Source organism: Mobula birostris, chromosome 1 (genome assembly GCF_030028105.1).
Source record: "Mobula birostris isolate sMobBir1 chromosome 1, sMobBir1.hap1, whole genome shotgun sequence".
NCBI lineage: Eukaryota > Metazoa > Chordata > Chondrichthyes > Myliobatiformes > Myliobatidae > Mobula > Mobula birostris.
In genome coordinates this window covers 5,040,148-5,059,816 of record NC_092370.1, presented here as the reverse complement: position 1 = coordinate 5,059,816, position 19,669 = coordinate 5,040,148, and the positions used below count along the sequence as shown (strand labels likewise).

The following is a 19,669-nucleotide window of genomic DNA, read 5'->3' as shown; positions in this document are numbered from 1 at the left end:
GACGTGTGGTTATTTAAGTTACTCCACCTTCCTGTCAGCTTCAACCAGGGGCTATCCTCTTGACCTCTCTGATTAACAAGCCATTTTCGATCACAGAACTGCCACTCACTGAATGTTTTTTTGTTTTTCACACCATTCAATGTAAACTCTAGAGACTGTTATGGGTGAAAATCCCAGGAGATCAGTAGTTACTGAGATACTCAAAACACCCTGTCATTCCGCAGTCAAAGTCACTTAGATCACATTTCGTCCCCATTCTGATGCTTGGTGTGTACAACAACTGAACTTCTTGACCATGTCTGCATGCTTTATGCATTGAGTTGCTGCCACATGTTTGACTGATCATATATTTGCATGAACAAGGTGTACCTAATAAATTGGCCACTGAGTGTGTATTAATTGCTTCTGGATTTTTAGATTATTTTCAAGGGTTGCAACCCATTGTGTTATTGGAACTCTTTGGTATGCTTTTCAAAGAGTTATAGTGTTACAAAGAAAACACTACAACACAGAAACAGGCCTTTTGGCCCATCTAGTCCATACCAAACTATTAAACTGCACCCAGACTATACCCCTCCCATCCATGTACCTCTCCAAATTTGTCTTAAGTGTTGAAATCGAGCTTGCATTGACATACCGGTTAGTAGGTTAATTGGTCATTGCACCTAGGGGGGGTTGCTGGGTGGTGCCACTCGTTAGACTGCAAGGGCCTGCTCCATACTGCATCTCTAAAAATTGGTAAATAAATGTGTGACCAAAGATAATCAGGCATGGAAGTTGATTCCGTTATGTATAAAAGGGATTCAGACACTTTGTTTAAATCAGTATGAAAATGTTTTTTTTTTACCTTTGTTGATTTTTAAAAATTCCACATTTTGATTTCACTTCTTTCCTCATTAGGATTTTTTGAACTGACACATGATAACAAGACACTATCATTAAGGACCCTTAATTCAGTGCAGCAAATCGGCCTGTATCCGGAGGTGTTTGCTGGCATCTTGTATCGTATTACTGGTAGTCGGGTATGTAGTCAGCCTGATCGGTTGTGAGAATGTGCCAAGTGCGCCTGCAGCCGATCAATTGCACGGTGAATTGATTGGGCCTCCTATGCATGGGAAGCACTCTCTCTTTGCACGGGTTTTTGACTGCTCATGTTTTCGTCTCAGTGGGCCCGATTTGTATCTCCCACGATTATTGGAGATGTTGAAGAAGGAATGACATTAGAGGAATTTTTCCCTGTGCCAAATGAAGGGTGGCTATTTGGCCATTTGGCACTGTGCTTGCTCCTTGAGGCTGCATTTCACAGATATAAATGTGTAAATTGTCCAGAATGTAGATTGGTCAACATTACTCAGTAGAAAATGTTTAATCTCACTTCTCTATGGTCGTTCTTGCTCTGTACATGCGTAACACAGCCAATGTTTATCTTAAATTTTAGACGCTTTTCAATAAGTTTCAATAGGTACATTTAATGTCAGAGAAATGTATACAATATACATCCTGAAATTCTTTTTCTTTGCAAACATCCACGAAAACAGAGGAGTGCCCCAAAGAATGAATGACAGTTAAATGTTAGAACCCCGAAGCCCCCCCCAGCTCCCCCTCCCATGCACAAGCAGCAGCAAAGCAACGACCCCCCCACCAGCAAAAAAGTATCAGCACCCTCCCTGAGCACTCAAGCGTGCAGCAAAGCATCAATAAAGACACAGACTTGCAGTACCCCAAAGACTTCTCGTTCACCCCGTAATTCAACATACCACAGGCTCGCTCTCTCCCTAATAAGGGAAAAAGAGGTGTCCCATTTCACAGCAAGATGGGAGACATAACAAAACAACTCACCGATCTATGGTGTTAAAAATCCGTTGCGTAGTTTTTTTCTGAGCTCTGTGCCCAAAGAACTCGGGTCTCTGGGCACACAGCCAGCAACCAGCTTGCTGCTTTCTATCTTCCGTTTCCCACGATGCACCAGCCAGCAGCCCCGACCTCGAGTCCGCCTGCCTCCAGAGCCACGAAAATCCGGCACCCTGAAGGTACGCTCGTCTCCTAGGCCACGTCCTTGGCATATCGAAAAGTGGCCAGTTGTGAGACCACGAGAGCGGGTCACATTTCCACAAAGAACTGAAGTCAGCGTGTAATTCCAGGTCAGGGTCTTCAAAAGAACCTTGAAAAGGAAAAAAAGAGATATTAAAAATAGAAATAGAGCTGTTTCCGAAGATGCAAGCAAAGGAGTTGCCATTAGGCGCCATCGTCCTCCTAAGCTCTACCCTCATTTTTGAATGTAGTAATATCTTCACAATATTAAAAAGTAAATGTAGGGTTGTGGGGTGAAGATACGGAGATACGTCTGTACCAAAGGAGATGTAAGGTGCTCCTTCCCTCTACTGGCCTACATGTCACCCTTGGGCAAGGCTCAGCACCTGCTTCTCCCCTGATCAGGGTCATGTGAATTCATGGGAGCACCTGGTGGGTGGCCGTATGAGCAGCCGGTGCATATCACAATTCCTGGTTATGCAGCCACTGATGCCAGGCAGAAAATCTCTGAAGAGTATTGATAATGGCTTGTAAAGACACTGCCCAGAAGGAGGCAATGGCAAGCCACTTCTATAGAAAAATTTGCCAAGAACAATCATGGTCATGGAAAGACTGTGATCACCCACATCATACGACATGGCAAGTAATGATGATGGTGAGTCTCTATTTAATGGCTCTGGGAGGGTAGATTTTTCTTTCCTTCTTCCACCATCAACACTGCTTTCAACAGCATCTCCTCCATTTTACATGGTAAAAGGGTCTTCTGGCCCAGCGAGACCACACTACCCAGTTACATCCATGTGGCCAATTAACCTGCTAACCGGTACGACTTTGGACTGTGGGAGGAAACCGGAGCACCTGGAGGAGACTCACGCGGTCATGGGGAGAACGTACAAACTCTTTACAGACAGCAGTGGGATTGAACCTAGGTCACTGGCTCTGCATAGGGCAACATTGACCACTGGGTTACCATGCCGTCCATTTAAGGTGGTGAACTTTAGATCAGATGTTTTTTTACGCCATAGACCAATACCATTAAGCAAGGGGTCCACGGACTCCAGGTTGGGAACCCTTGATTTAGAAGGTTAATGGGAGGAGAAGGGTGTATGAGCATCATTCATGATAATAATGACCCTGCGACTGAATAGGAAGCCAGGAATTGTTAGTAATGCTCTTTGACCGTGGAGAAAACCCCTGTCTCCCTCCAGTCCAGGAGGTTAAGTTAGCTGTCCTGTTATTGTCAAGAGGGAATCTGCGGATGCTGGAAATCCAAGCAACACACACAAAATGCTAGAGGAGCTCAGCAGGTCAGGCAGTATCTATGGAAAAAAAGTACAGTCAACATTTCAGGCCCAGACCCTTCAGCAGAACTGGAGAAAGAAAAGATGAGCAGCCAGAGTTAAAAGGTGGGGGGAAGGGAGGGAGAAACACTAAGTGAAACAGGGAGGGAATGGGTGAAGTAAAGAGCTGGGAAGTTTATTGGTGAGAGTGATACAGGGCTGGTGAAGGGAGAATCGAATAGGAGAGCACAGAGGTCCATGGAAGAAAGAAAAGGGAGGAGGAGCACCAGAGGGCAAGTAAAGAGATAAGGTGAGAGAGGGAAAAGGGGATGGGGAATGGTGAAGGAGAGAGGGGCGGGAATTACCGGAAGTTTGAGAAATCGATGTTCATGCCATCAGGTTGGAGACTATCCAGATGGTTTATAAGGAGTTGCTCCTCCAACCTGAGTATGGCCTCATCGCAACGTGTCAGAATGGGAATGAGAAGTGGAATTAAAACGAGCGGCTACTGGGAGATCTCACTTTTTCTAGCAGGAGGAGCTTAGGTGCTCGGCAAAGTGGTTTCCCAATCTATCTCGGGTCTTACCGATATACAGGAGGCCACACCAGGAGCACCAGATAAAGCAGATGACCCCAGCAGACCCGCAGGTGAAGTGTCACCTCATCTGAAAGGACTGTTTTGGGCCCTGAATGGTAGTGAACGAGGAGGTGTAGGGACAAGTGTAGCACCTGTTCCGCTTGCAAGGATAAGTGCCAGGAGGGAGATCAGTGGGGAGGGACGAATGGACAAGGGAGTTGCGTAGGGAGCCATCCCTGCGGAAAGCAGAAAGTGTGGAGGGAGGGAAAGATGTGCTTGGGGGTGGGATCCCAGGCATGAAAAGGAAGAGACGTGGTTGAAAGCAGTGTTGATGTTGGAGGAAGTGAAGTCCCTTTCTTTGAGGAAGGAGAACATCTCCTTCGTTCTGGAATGAAAAGCTTCATCCTGAAAGCAGATACAGCAGAGACAGAGGAATTGAAAGAAGGGGATGTCGTTTTCACAAGTAACAAGGTGGGAAGAGGTATAGTCCAGGTAACTGTGAGAGTCAGTGAGTTTATAATAGACATCAGTAAATAAGCTGTGTCCAGAGACATAGACAGAGATTGAGAAAGGGGAGGGAAGTGTTGGAAATGGACTAGGTGAACTTGAGGGAAGGGTGGAAGTCGGAGGCAAAGTTGATGAAGTTGCCGATCTCGGCATGGGTGTGGGAAGGAGTACCAAAGCTATTATCAGTGTAGCGTAGGAAAAGTGGGGGAATGACCACAGTGTAGACTTGGAACATAGACTGTTCCACGTAGATGACAAACAGGCAGGCATAGTTGGGACCCATGCGAATGCCCATGGCTATACCTTTTGTTTGAAGGAAGTAGGAGGAGCCAAAGGAAAAACTATTGAGAGTGAGGACAAGTTCTGCTAGACAGAGGAGAGTGGTGGTGGAGGGAAACTGGTCTGGTGTCTAGAAAAAAACTGAGAGCTTTGAGGCCTTCCTGATGGGGGATGGAGGTGTGTAGGGACTGGACACCCATGGCAAAAATAAGATGATTGGAGCTGGAAAATTGGAAATCATTGAAAAGATCCAGAGTGTGTGAAGTGTCGTGGATGTAGGTAGGAAGGGCCGGAACCAGGGGAGATGAAACTGAGATGAGATATGCAGAGATGAGTTCAGTGGGGCAGGGACAATGGGTCTACCTGGACAAGCAAGTTTGTGGATCTTGGGTAAGAGGTGAAAATGGGAGGTGCAGGGTATAGAAATCATGAGGTTGGTGGCATTGGATGGGAGATTCCCAGAGCTAATAAGGCCAGTGATGGTGTGGGAGACAATGGTCTGGTGGTCCTCAGTGGGATCCTGTTCAAAGGGTAAATGAGTGAGAGGAGGTGACTGACAGTTGCCGCTGGGCCTCAGCAAGGTAGAAGTCAGTCTGCCAGCACCCCTTTATCTGCAGGTTTGTTGGTGAGGTTAGGATTAGTGTAGAGAGGGTGGAGAGCTGAGCGTTCGGAAGGAGTGAGGTTGGAATTGAAGAGAGGAATGGTAAAGTCGAGACAGTTGATGTCTCATTGGATTTGGCAATGAAAAGATGCAGAGCAGGCAGTAGACCAGGGCGGGGTATCCAGGAAGAGGAGGAGGGTTGAAGACAAGAGACGGGGTAATCAGTGTGGGGTGGAAAGTCGTTGCCAAAGTAGGCTTAGAGATGGAGGTAGCAGAAGAAGAGCTCAGTGCCGTGGCGGGCACAGGATTCATTAAGGTGAAGCCCTTACTGTGAACAGAACGTCTGCCTTAGAGGGGGTAGATTGGAGGGTCTGGTGAAGACCCGGCATGAATGAAAGCTGGGATCAGAGGTGAGAAGGGGGTTGGTAGTTTCAGAGGAAAGGAGAAGGTTGGAGTGTTCAGGGAAGGTGGGATGAGAATAAGATGGAGTCTCCGAGGACTCGAGCTAGCGGTGGGACCTGAGTAACATGGGACTGCAGAATGATGGTGGGGGAAGGGGAGATGGGGGTTCCAGCTGTCTGGGTGGTTTTTATGTACAACGCCAGTTTTTTCTAGAGAGGCAGGAAAACCCCAGCACCATGACACACTTATCATGCGATTTGAAGCTTTTCACTGACAAAGAGTGCTTGTATGGAGTGAAGTTAAAGTTGCAAATCAGATCTTGGATTTTGCGTTTTTAAAATTATAATTCTTGCGTCCTCACTCTGGGCAGTTTCATTGAAATGCCTAGATAGAATGGATGTGGAAAGGATGTTTCCTATAGTGGGGGAGTCTGGGACTGGAGAGCACAGCCTCAGAATAGAGGGATGTCCCTGCAGAACAGAGATGAGGGATTTCTTCAGCCAGAGGGTGGTGAATCTGTGGAATTCATTGCCACAGATGGCTGTAGAGGCCAAATCATTGGGTGTATTTAAAGCGGAGGTTGGTAGGTTCTTGATTAGTCAGGGCATCAAAGGCAGGAGAATGGGTTTGAGAGGAATAATAAATCAGCCATGATGGAATGGCGGAGTAGGCTCAATGGTCCAAATGGCATGATTCTGCTCCGAAGTCTTATGGTTTTATTCCAGCAGAGTCCCAGTACTATAACCCACTTGAAGCTTTTCACCTTTCATTGACCAAGATTGCAAATCAGAATTTGGATTCCATTTTGTTATAAATTATAATTTCATCCTGCGCACCTCAGGCAGCTTCATTGAAAGGCCTGGATAGAGTAGGCATGGAGGGGACTTTTCCAATAGTGAGTGAGCCTAGGACTAGAAGGCACAGCCACAGAATAGAGGGACGTCCTTTTAGAAAAGAGATGAGGAGGAATTTCTTTAGCCAGAGGCTGGTGAATCTGGGAATTCGTTGCCACAGATGGCTATGGAGACCAAGTCATTGGGTACATTTAAAGCAGAGGTTGATAGGCTCTTGATTAGTAAAGCCATCAAAGGTTACAGGAAGAAGCAGGAGAATGGGGTTGAGAGGGATAATGAATTGGCCATGATGGAATGGCGGAGTAGGCTTAATGGCCAAATTCTACTCTGGTGTCCTATGACTAATTGGCTGGGATACTGGCATCTCTTCTGGGATCATATTAAGGAGGAACATGTTATCTTAGAAACATAGAAACATAGAAAATAGGTGCAGGAGTAGGCCATTCGGCCCTTCGAGCCTGCACCGCCATTTATTATGATCATGGCTGATCATCCAACTCAGAACCCCGCCCCAGCCTTCCCTCCATACCCCCCGATCCCCGTAGCCACAAGGGCCATATCTAACTCCCTCTTAAATATAGACAATGTACTGGCCTCAACTGCTTCCTGTGGCAGAGAATTCCACAGATTCACCACTCTCTGAGTGAAGAAGTTTTTCCTAATCTCAGTCCTAAAAGGCTTCCCCTTTATCCTCAAACTGTGACCCCTTGTTCTGGACTTCCCCAACATCGGGAACAATCTTCCTGCATCTAGCCTGTCCAATCCCTTTAGAATTTTATACGTTTCAATCAGATCCCCCCTCAATCTTCTAAATTCCAACCAGTACAAGCCCAGTTCATCCAGTCTTTCTTCATATGAAAGTCCTGCCATTCCCAGGAATCAATCTGGTGAACCTTCTTTGTACTCCCTCTATGGCAAGGATGTCTTTCCTCAGATTAGGGGACCAAAACTGCACACAATACTCCAGCTGTGGTCTCACCAAGGCCTTGTACAACTGCAGTAGTACCTCCCTGCTCCTGTACTCAAATCCTCTCGCTATAAATGCCAGCATACCATTCGCCTTTTTCACCGCCTGCTGTACCTGCATGCCCACTTTCAATGACTGGTGTATAATGACACCCAGGTCTCGTTGCACCTCCCCTTTTCCTAATCGGCCACCATTCAGATAATAATCTGTTTTCATATTTTTGCTACCAAAGTGGATAACTTCACATTTATCCACATTAAATTGCATCTGCCATGAATTTGCCCACTCACCCAACCTATCCAAGTCACTCTGCATCCTCTTAGCATCCTCCTCACAGCTAACACTGCCACCCAGCTTCGTGTCATCTGCAAACTTGGAGATGCTGCATTTAATTCCCTCATCCAAGTCATTAATATATATTGTAAACAACTGGGGTCCCAGCACTGAGCCTTGCGGTACCCCACTAGTCACCACCTGCCATTCTGAAAAGGTCCCGTTTATTCCCACTCTTTGCTTCCTGTCTGCTAACCAATTCTCCATCCACATCAATACCTTACCCCCAATACCATATGCTTTAAGTTTGCACACTAATCTCCTGTGTGGGACCTTGTCAAAAGCCTTTTGAAAATCCAAATATACCACATCCACTGGTTCTCCCCTATCCACTCTACTAGTTACATCCTCAAAAAATTCAATGAGATTCGTCAGACATGATTTTCCCTTCACAAATCCATGCTGACTTGTGAAGAGAGGGAGAGAAAATTGTTAAGTAGAATTTGTATTTTAATTTTATTGATCTGTGATGCAAGAACTGGATTCCCTGATCTAGCCATTGGCTCCAGGAGGGCAGCCCCAGTGAGTGATCCTCTCGATGGTTTTTAGTATCCAATAAATCTACGGAATTCATTGCCATGTGGAGCCCATGTTATTTTAAAGTGGAAGTTTCTAGGTTCTTGATGATATATAATATTGTTGTTCATCCATCGTTGACGTCGATGAGGTCCTCGACACCATTATAATGGTGTCGAGACTAGTGCGTGATTTGGATTTAAGTGAGGGAGAGTTGCACAGCGTCAGCCTCACTCTCTCTTCCCAATTCCCATCTGGATCCAGTGGCAAGACAGAGTCTAGACGGCTGGAGATGGGACTAGGTGCAGTGGATGACCAGGACGTCTTCTGTGTCTTGTCCTGCTCTACACGTTCCACAACGCTCGCGGAAACCGCCTTCTTGACCATTGGACCTTCCATTGGTCTCGTCTGCTCAATCAGCCGGAGTCTGTCTTCACATGCTAAGATAGACAACTCCCTACCTCACTGAGGGTTTGAGACCCGTCAGCTCCCTCACCTGGTTTAGCCGGCTTGTCGAAGCCGTTGCCCGGGGTGTGGCCGCTGTCGCATGCAAACAGCTACGGGGAGCCACAGGTGAGAGCTGAGTGCCAGGTGGGGACCAAAGGTGGACTAACTGCCCTGAAAAGGACGCGACATGTTCCCCCACCAGAGGTGCTACCCCTCCCTGACACCCCATACACCCCATATATAATAAGGGAGTCAACGGTTACGGGGAGAAGGCAGGCAAATAGGGTAAAGAGAAATAATAAATCAGCCATAATGGAATGGTGAAGCAGACTCAATGAGCTGAGTTGCAGGCTGAACTGACCACACCATCATCGAAAACCTTCTATCTTATTTCAGAAAAATGTCTTTCTTCTGCCTTCACCAGAGTGATGATGGATGTCAAATGCTTGATTTGCTTGTGATGCATGTATCCCCTGGGTAAATGTGCAATAGTCACCAATGCCATGGACATCCTTCCTATGCATGCCTCCAATCGCCTTAAAATTGTGCCCCCTCATATTAGCCATTTCTGTCCTGGCTATAAGTCTCTGTCTCCTTGAACTATGCCTTTTATTCATGGAATCTTCAAAGAATCTGCTCAGTCTTGTTCATTTTCCACAAGTGGTGAAGACTGGTGTTAATGAGTGAATTTCTCAACTTTTCTAGGAAACCATTGAGCCTGTTTATTTTTACATTGGGATTATATTTGGGCTGCAAGCTGTTTATGTGACTGCACTGTATGTCACAAGCTGGATGTTGAGTGGGACGTGGATGGCAGGCATGCTGACAGTCATTTGGTATATCATTAACAGGTAAGACTATAATAAAGCAGAAGTTACGATTTATTTTGGTTTAACTTGGCTACAACTTTTAAAAGATTGGGTAATGAATGGAAGTGACACTATCTAGTGTAGTCTAGTTTTTAAGTTCCACATATACAGTGAGGAATAGGCCCATCTGGCCCTTCAATCACCTGATTTAATCCTAGCCTAGTCATGAGACAATTTACAATGAGTAATTAACCTACCAACTGGTACGTCTTTTGGACTGCAGGAGGAAACTGGAGCACCCCGAGGAAACCCATGCAGTCACGGGGTGAAAGTACGAACTCCTTACAGGCAGCGATGGGAATTGAACCCGGGTTGCCTGTACTGTAAAGTGTTGTGCTAACCACTACGCTGCTGTACTGCTCTTAAAGCGGAGGTTAATAGGTTCTAGATCAATAAGGGTGTCATAGGTTAAGGGAAAAGGCAGTAGAATGGCGCTGAGAGGGATAATAAATCAGCCATGATGGAATGGCACAGCATACTCGATCTCACTCAGAGGGTGGTGAGAGTGTGGAACGAGCTGCCAGCGCAAGTGGTGCATGCAAGCTCGATTTCAACATTTAAGGGAAGTTTGGATAGGTGCATGGATGGTTCAGTGATTCAGTTTAATATCAGGGAATGCATACAGTGTGCAACCTGAAATTCTTAATCTTCACAGAATCCACAAAACAGAAAAAATTCCCCAAAGAATGATAAACAGAGAATTTTAGAACCCCAACCCCCTCCCTACACACAAGCAGCAGCAAAACATCAACCCTCCCCCCCCCACATCCCCCACTTGCTCCAGCAAATGCGTCAAACCTCGTCACCCACCATGCAAGCAATAGCAAAGCCCCCAAGGAGACCATGATCCAGAGTCCATCAGAAACTGCTGTCCATTCCAGCACTTCGACATCTCAGACTGGGCGATGGGAGTAGGCAGTTTAAATGGTTCGACATGGACTAGATGGGCCGAAGGTCCTGTTTCTATGACTCAATAGGCTGAATGACTTGATTTGGCTCCTATGTATAGGACAGTATCGTTTTCCCAGAGTTAAAATTTTTAGCACCAGAGGGCATACGTTTTAGGTGAGGGGGGTAATCTCAAAGTAGATATTTATTACACAGAGAGTGGTGGGTGCCTGGAATGTGAGCCTGGGGTGGTGGTAGAGGCAGATGCATTAGGGACTTTTAAAGAGACGTTTAGATAGGCACATGAATGTGATGAAAATGGAAGGATATGGACATTGTGTAGAATCAGAATCAGGTTTAATATTGTTGGCATAGGTCATGAAATTTTTTGTTATGCGGCAGCAGTACAATGTAGTACATAGTAATAAAAGCTGTAAATTGCAGTACGAAATATATAAGTTTAAATTAAATATATAGTGCAAGAAGAGGAAATAAGAGTAGTGTGGTATTGTTCATGGGTTCAATGTCCATTCAGAAATCTGATGGCAGAGAGGAAGAAGCTATTCGTGAATTGTTGAGTGAGTGTCTTTAGGTAGCAATGAGAAGAGGGCATGTGTTGGGTGATGGGGGTCCTTAATGATGGATGCTGTCTTTTTTGAGGCATCGCTCTTGAAGATGTCCTGGATGCTGGGGATGCTCGTGCCCATGATGGAGCTGAAGAGATAATTTAGTTGGCCAGTCGATTACTAATTTAATTGGTTCAGCACAATATTGCGGGCTGAAGGGCCTTTTCCTGTGCTGTATGTTCTATGTCTTATGGTCTATTTGCATTAAAGTGTATTTTTGCCTTCCATATGCCTTGATGTAGACATTGTCCTAATTGGGGTAGAGTGTTCATATTTTACCTTCTACTGACATGTCACACAACTCTTGCAGCTGAATTGTGAGGTGACTGCTGATGTCTTGTTTCGAATGGTCAAATTAATGAGGAGTTGTTGTTGCTTGTGTTGTTTAGTTGAACATTGTGGACATGCTATGTTGGTGCTGGAATGTGTGGCGACTGTGAATGAGTGCCCCAGGCACATCCTGAGGTTGTATTGGTTGTTAATGCAAAAAGCACATTTCACTGTATGTTTTGATTGACTTGTGAATCTAATCTAGCTTTTGGCTGTCATCCTTTAAAAGTTTTTTTAAAATCTCATTTGATAGTGAAATTAAACTGAGAATTTTTGTGCTTTCAAGGATCAAGGGTCAAGGATGTTACATTAAAGTGAAGATTTGGAGGATGAAAACTCTCCATTATCTGCACTAGGTGTCTGTGCTGATTTTGTTAATTTACAGTCGATCAAAAAAGATAGTCAGTATACACTGGATTAATTTTTCTGATAACTTTTAGGAACTAATACACAGTTTTATAGTACTGTAGTAGTATTTTCTGCAGTTCTAATTTGTTCTGTATTTCATTTTAAGTACATAATTTGTTCCTCCGTTAAATGGTCGTTTGTCTTTTGTATACCTTTTTAACTATTTCCATGGAACCTGGGCGTATTGGAGCAGCCGCTAATTGGGCCAAAATGTACTGGTCGCGATGTGTCCCAAGAAACCAGAACCCACTGTATTAGGAGTTTGCTGTGCTGTGTTAGCATAACATGCAATGAAAAAAAAACAACATTCAACAATTGTAAAGAATAAAGAATTATATTAAAATAAAGTGAGAAGTTCAGATTAAAATAAAATGTGCATAAATACAGTGACAGGATAATAGGTAAGGGGGGAGGGGGTAAGGGCTTATTGGAACGATTGATCTGATTAACTGCTTGGAGTAAGAAATTTTAAGATGACATTAAGTTTTTGTTTTAATAACCTTACAACACTTTGCAGAAGGGAGCTTTTGGAAAAGGCAGTTTGCACAGTGGGTAGTGTCCTCAGTGAATTTTCCTCCCTGCTTTCTCTTTGCTGTATTGGTAAACAGTTACGTGACACTTTCACTTCGAGTTAGGATGCCGGGGGTTCAAACCACAACCAGGTGCTCGTGTGGGGGTTGGAGGAGTCAGAATGCAACTTCATGTGCACTAAAGGACAGCAAATATAACTTCATTCACCCCAACACTGAACCGATTCCACAAGCTGTGGACTCATTTTCAAGGGCTCAACAACTATCTTCTCAATATTATTCATTCACTCATTCATTCATTCATTTATCTATCCATTTATTTATCCCTTTATTTATTATTTGATTTTTTTAAATTTACACGGTTTGCTTTGTTTTGCATGTTGTAGCTTTTTATTAATTCTATTGTATTTCTTTGTTCTACTGTTAATGTCAACAAGAAAATGAATCTCAGGGTTGTATATGGTGACATCCTCAAAAGGCAATGCCTGAGAAAGACAGCATCCATCTTTAAGGACCCCCATCACCCAGGGTATACCCCCTTCTCATTGCTATTATCAAGGTACAGAAGCCTGAACGTACACACTCAATGTTTGAGGGACAGCTTCTTTCCCACTGCCATCAGATTTCTGAATGGACAATGAACCCATGTACACTACTTCACTAGTTTTTCTCTCTTTTTGCACGACTTATTTATTTTTTTGATATACACTTATTGTAATTTACAGATTTTTTATTATTATGTATTGCAATGTACTGCTGCCGCAGAACAACAGATTTCATGACATATGCCAGTGGTATCAAACCTGATTTTGATTCTCTGACAAATGCATACTTTGATACTAAATTTAATTTGAACTTTGTTTCTCTGTGTGAGGTGCTCCCTTTTGGATAAAGCACCAACCCAGAGATTCCCAGCCTGAGGCCCACAGATCCCTCGGTTACTGGGAGGGGTCTGTGGCATGAAAATGGTTGGGAATTCCTACACGAAACCAAGGTTTCATCTGGAATCTGACAGTAAAGTTCTTCATAGTATTATTTTACAGAAGAGTTACCCATTTGCTCTGCCATTATTGGTATTTTCTTTTCTCCCTTGAAGTGGCCAGGGAAGTTGATAGGGTGGTTAAGAAGGCCCATGGTGTGTTTGCCTTCATTGTTCAGGCGATTAAGTTCAAAATCTTCAAGATAATGTCGCAGCTTTATTAAAAATCCAGGGTGGAAATGGCTAATATGAGGGGGCATAATTTTAAGGTGATTGAAAGAAAGTATTGGGGGGATGTCAGAGATAAATATTTTGTACAGAGCGTGGTGGTTGCGTGGAATGCCCTACTAGGGATGGCAGTAGATACATTTGGGGTATTTAAGATGCTCTTAAATAGGCATATAAATGATAGAAAATTGGAGGGCTGTGTAGGTGGGAAGGGTTAGGTTAACAGATTGGTGTAACATTGTGGGCCGAAAGTCCTGTATTGTGCTGTCTAATGTACTTCTAACTTAATTGTTCTAGGACCGACACCACCAGAGTGGAACATACGGTTCCCCTGAGGGAAAATTGGGCACTACCATACTTTGCACTCCAGGTCGGGGCGCTCACTGGTTATCTGAAGACCAACATCAATTCCACGATGGAGGTGAGTGTGAAATAGCAATGCAGTATCTCTGTGAGCCTGGTAGTCAGAGACCCAATGTCTGTGCGTCTACGTCTGAATCCGCGTCCGCTGAAGACGGAAGGGTAGGGGCTGCGTTGGGGTAAAGGATTGTGTATGTGTGTAGGTGGGAGGGAGGATCAGGCTTGTGTTGCTGCTGTTGTTTTGTTGCTGCTTGTGTTCTGTGTTGTTATGCCAAGCACGGTGGACGTGTTGTGTTGCCACCAGAGTGTGTGGTGGCACCTGCGGGCTGTCCCCGGCATACACTTGGGTGTGTTGGTTGTTAATGCAAACAGTGCCTTTCACTGTATGTTTTCATGTACACATGATTAATGCATTTCAATGTTTGATTGTGATTATTGTTCGGCTGTTAATAATCTAAAGGCAATTTTTTTTCCAGTTGATACTTGACCAGTCAGCATTTTGTGCTCTTTTATAAAGATGGTTATTACTGTGATAAGACTTTTTATGTACACTAACTGTTCTAGCATGGGTTTGAAGCCTTCCACCCAAAGGATCTTTGCTTACGTTTTCAGCTGCACTTTGTATGCAATCTCTTAGTTTAGCTGTAAATTTAAAATGAACTCCCAGATCTCTTTGTTCCTCTGCACTCTTCAGTGCCCTACCATTTACTGTGTATGTCCTACCACGCCCATTGATTGCGTGTTACAATTGTGTAGTGGCTAGCATAACACTTTCCAACACCAGTGATCTGGGCTCACTTCCTGCCATTGTTTGTATGTTCCTCACGTGCCTGCTTGGGTTTCCTCCCACATTCCAAAGATGTATGGGTTATTAGGGTTAGTAAGTTGTGGACATTCAATGTTGGCACCGTAAGCATGGCGACATTTGCGGGCTGCACCCAACACATTATCAGAGTGTGTTGGTCGTTGACAAATGAAGCCATTCTTGGGCTACAGCCTAGAGTGGGTAACAAAAAAGCTGTTCTACTAAGAAACAGGAGCAGGAGTAGACCGTGTAGTTTCTCAAACTCTGTTCTGCCATCCAAAAAGGTCACTTCATTTGGCCTGTACCCCACCTCTCTGAGCAGTTGTCTACTTCTGTTCAACCCACAATTGTTGGATTCCCCAGTGTTTTAAAAAAAACAGTCAGCCAGAGCCTTAAATATGTGGAGAGACTCAGACACCATTGTATGCTAGGTAGGAAGTTCCAAAGGGTATCTGACTCTTCAAGAGAAGAAATCCTTCTTCTGCTCTATCTCCCCTGGTTCTCAATGTTCCACTTCTGAAAATCTCCAGAATTTAGGAAATTTCAGAAAATTATAACAAATGCTCCTCCCATCTCATGACCACCATCTTAGCAGCAGGTTCAAAATTAGGTATATATCACCATATACCTGTCATCCTGAGATTCATTTTCTTGCAGGAAAAAAGAAGTCGAATTTACGAAAAAGTTTGCATAAACAAAGGCAAACGACCAATGTACAAAAGGTGACAAACAGTGCAAATAAAAATAATGCTGAGAACATGAGTTGTAGAGAGGCCTGAAAGTGAGTCTGTAGTTGTGAAATCAGTTCGGAGTTGTGTTGCGTGACTTTATTTCCTCAGGTTCAGGAGCCTGATGGTTGCAGGGTAATAACGATTCCTGAGCCTGGTGGTGTGGGACCTGATGCTGCTGTACTACCTTCCCAATGGCAGCAGCAAGGAGAGTGCATTGGCTGGACAGTAGGGGTCCTTGATGATGATGAATGCTGCTTTCCTATGACAGTGCTCCATGTAGATGTGGTGGGAAGGGCTTTAGCCGTGATGGACTGGGCTGTATCCTCTATGTTTTGTAGGCTTTTCCGTTCAAGGGCATTGGTGTTTCCATACCAGCCGTGATACAGTCAGTCAGTGTATAAAGATAATATAGTGTAAGTGCAGATTGTAAATTGTGGGTAATGAAAGGTAATGTTTTTTTTCCTATCCCTTGTCCTAGGTTTTCTCATATCTGCTGATGTGTGCATCTGCCTTTGCCTTTATAATGATGTGGGAGATGAGTCACTATGTACTGTTTGTACAAGCCTTCAGTCTTTTCCTTTTGGATTGCCTGGATCTAATTCAGAGCCGTAAGGTAGGTGGTGGGGGTGGCATTATGGGACCGGGTGGTAAAGAATATGAAATCTGTTGTCAAGCCAATTCTTTTTTTTAAAAGACGTAAGAGCAGATTTAGGCTATTTGGCCCATTGAGTCTGTTCCGTCGTTCCATCATGGCTGGTTTCATATCACTCTCTAACCCATTTTTTAATTTTTTAATTTAGGAACACAGCACAGTAACAGGCCCTTCTGTCCGACGAGCCTGTGCCATCCAGTTGCACTCGGGCCACCAGTTAACCAACAACCCGCACGTCTTTAGAATGTGGGAATTCTGAATCCACATAACCTTGTTTTCTTGGATCCTATGCCTCCTTCCTTTCTGAATGAGCCTACCGTAGGGAGCCTTATCTTATACCTTACTAAAATCCATATACATCAATCCACTACTCTACCTTCATCCTCCCCTCAAGCATCTTGTGTCTATTTCTCTGGACTTGCACCATCTGCAGAATCTCTTCTGTTTATGATCTGCTGCTCTGTAGAGTAATAGAACACGACAGTAAAGAAACAGGCCCTTCGTCCCTTCTAGTTTCTGCCCAACCATTAATCTGCCAAGTCCCATTGGCCTGCCCTCCATACCCCTCCCATATATGTACCTATCCAAATTTCTCTAAAATGCTGAACTCAACACTGCATCCACCACTTACACTGGCATTTTGTTCCACACTCTCCCCTACCTTGTGTTGGGCACATGGCCAAGTGGTTAAGGCATTCCTCTGGTGATCTGAAGGTCGCTAGTTCGAGCCTCAGCTGTGGCAGCGTGTTTGTGTCCTTGAGCAAGGCACTTAACCACACATTGCTCTAGTGTCTGTGTGAGAAATGGCACCCCACACAGACTTACAATCTGTGCCTTGTAAGGCACGAAAATGCCCAATCCAGGCCTCTCATGGTCTGAGTCAACGTTCACTCCCTCCCTCATCTACCTCAGAGTGAAGAAGTTCCCTTCATGTTTCCTTTAAACATTTGAACTTTTGCACTTAACCCATGACCTCTAATTGTAGTCTCACCCAACCTCAGTGGAAAAAGGCTGCTTGCATTTACCCTATCTGTACCCTCATAATTTAGTATACCTCTATCAAATCTCCCTCAATCTTCTACATTTCATGGAACGAAGTCCAAACCTATTCAATCTTTCCTTATAACTCAGGTCCTGCAATCCCTGGTAACACCCTTGTAAATTTTCTCTGTATTCTTTCAACATTATTTACATCTTCCTTGTAGGTAGGGACCAAAACTGCACACAATATTCCAGATTAGGCCTCACTGACTTTCTGACGGTGGTGTCTGAAAAGAGGATGCTGTCCAAGTTGCATGCCATCTTGGACAATGTCTCCCATCCACTACATAATGTACTGGTTGGGCACAAGATTACATTCTGCCAGAGACTCATTCCACCGAGATGCAACACTGAGCGTCATATGATGTCATTCCTGCCTGTGGCCATCAAACTTTACAACTCCTCCCTTGGAGGGTCAGACACCCTGAGCCAATAGGCTGGTCCTGGACTTATTTCCTGGCATAATTTACATATTACTATTTAACTATTTATGGTTTTATTACTATTTAATTATTTATGGCGCAACTGTAACGAAAACCAATTTCCCCGGGGATCAATAAAGTATGACTATGACCAACATCTCGTACAACTTCAATATAACATCCCATCTCCTGTGCTCAGTGCTTTGGTTTATGAAGGCCAATGTGCCAAAAGCTTTCTTTACATCACTATCTACCTGTGAAGCCACTTTCAAGGAAGTATAGATTTATATTCCCAGATCCCTCAGCCCTACCACATTCATCAGTGCTCTGTGTGTCCTACCCTGGTTGGTCCTACTGAAGTTCAACACCTCACACTTGTCTGCATTAAGTTCCATCTGCTATTTTTCAGCCCATTTTTCCAGCTGGTCAAGAACCTGCTGCAAGCTCTGGTAGTCTTCCTTGCTGTCCACTACATCCCCAATCTTGGTGTCATCCACAAATTTAACCACAGTATCATCCAGATCATTCATTTAGATGACAAACAACAACAGACCCGGCACTGATCCCTGCGGCACATCACTAATCACAAGCCTCCAGTCAGAGAGGCAAGTATCTACAACTTTTTCGCTTCTTCTGTGGAGCCATTGTTTATACAATTTACTACCTCATCTTGAACACTAAGCGACTGAACTTCTTTGGTCAGTCTCCCATACTGGACCTTGTCAAAGGCCTTGCTAAAGTCCATGTAGACAATATCTACTGCCTTGCCCTCTTCAACTTTCCTAGTAACTTCCTCAAAAAACTATAAGATTTGTTAGACACGACTTGCCACACACAAAGCCATGCTGACTATCCTTAATCAGTCCATGTCTATCCAAAAATTTATGTATCTGATCCCTTAGAATACCTTCCAGTAACTTTCCCATGGCTAATGTCAGGCTCACCAGCCTATAATTTCCTGGCTTATTCTTAGAAACTAATTTAAACAACGGAGCAATATAAGCTATCCTCCAATCTTCCAGCCCCTTACTTAATCGTAACACCACTGTTGATATTGGAATCATCAACCAGCTCCCACAACGACCCATGAAGGGGACAAAAGTAATCTCCTACTATCAAAAAGCTGCAGACAGCTTGCAAGAAATTGAGGAACAAGGCCACTGGGCCTGATGGAATTCCAGCAGAAATCCTCAAGGAAGGGTTTCAGGTTGTAGGAAAACGTCACAGCAGTTCTCAGTCAGCACAGATTGGACACACACTCACCTGGTTTTACATCTCACGCACACTGCCTGCTGTCTCGATGTTTCAGTCTCCGCAATGCTTCAGTCGGTGACATCAGCGAGGAACTGGGTTGTCCACAAGCCACACCTGGAGATATCAAAATGCCAGGCCACACGGCGATTCTGAGAATGAGAACCTGCCGCCCATGGAGAACTGTAGTTTGAGCTGCAGTTGCAGATCTCGGACCCTGACAGGACCCCAGCCACCTTGAAAAGAAAAACATGACAAAAGGAGAATAAGACGTTTCGCAGGCGAACTGAAAGACGTCGCCTGGGTTTTCAAAAATCTCTGGTCCCGTCTTTTAGCTCCTTCTTCTCTAATAGGAGATCAAGTATTACACACCCTCTTGTTGGGACTTCTATGTACTGATTAAAGAAACTTTCCTGAAAGCATTTGGACTCTCTCATCTAGCACTTTTACAGTATGGGAGTCCCAGACAATTTGTGAAAAGTTTAAAATCTCAGCTTTATGTTTCTTGTAACAGTCTGCAATCTTGCTACGTGTTTGCTCCTCTAAGTCCCATGGACTGTTGGGTGGTCTATAATATAATCTCTCTAACCTGGTAATAACTTTCTTATTCCTCAGTTCTACCAATAAAGCCTCACTCGACGAGCTCTCCAATCTGTGCTGACTGAGCACTGCTGTGACATTTTGCATGACTAGTAATGCCACCTCTCTCTCTTTAATCCTACCTGCTCCATCACAACTTAAACAACGGAACCATG

The 19,669-nt window shown here is 44.3% G+C and overlaps 1 protein-coding gene across 3 annotated transcripts in view; it reads left to right on the top strand.

The window, feature by feature from the left end:
• The window catches only part of LOC140194557 (probable C-mannosyltransferase DPY19L4), a 99,780-nt gene that overhangs the window by 27,409 nt on the left and 52,702 nt on the right, over positions 1 to 19,669 (top strand). For all 3 annotated transcript variants that reach the window (XM_072251784.1, XM_072251790.1, XM_072251776.1), the window contains exons 5-8: positions 901 to 1,022; positions 9,500 to 9,645; positions 13,950 to 14,073; positions 16,027 to 16,161. In XM_072251784.1, coding sequence (XP_072107885.1) covers positions 901 to 1,022; positions 9,500 to 9,645; positions 13,950 to 14,073; positions 16,027 to 16,161 — 527 coding nt within the window. The remainder of the gene's footprint in view (positions 1 to 900; positions 1,023 to 9,499; positions 9,646 to 13,949; positions 14,074 to 16,026; positions 16,162 to 19,669) is intronic.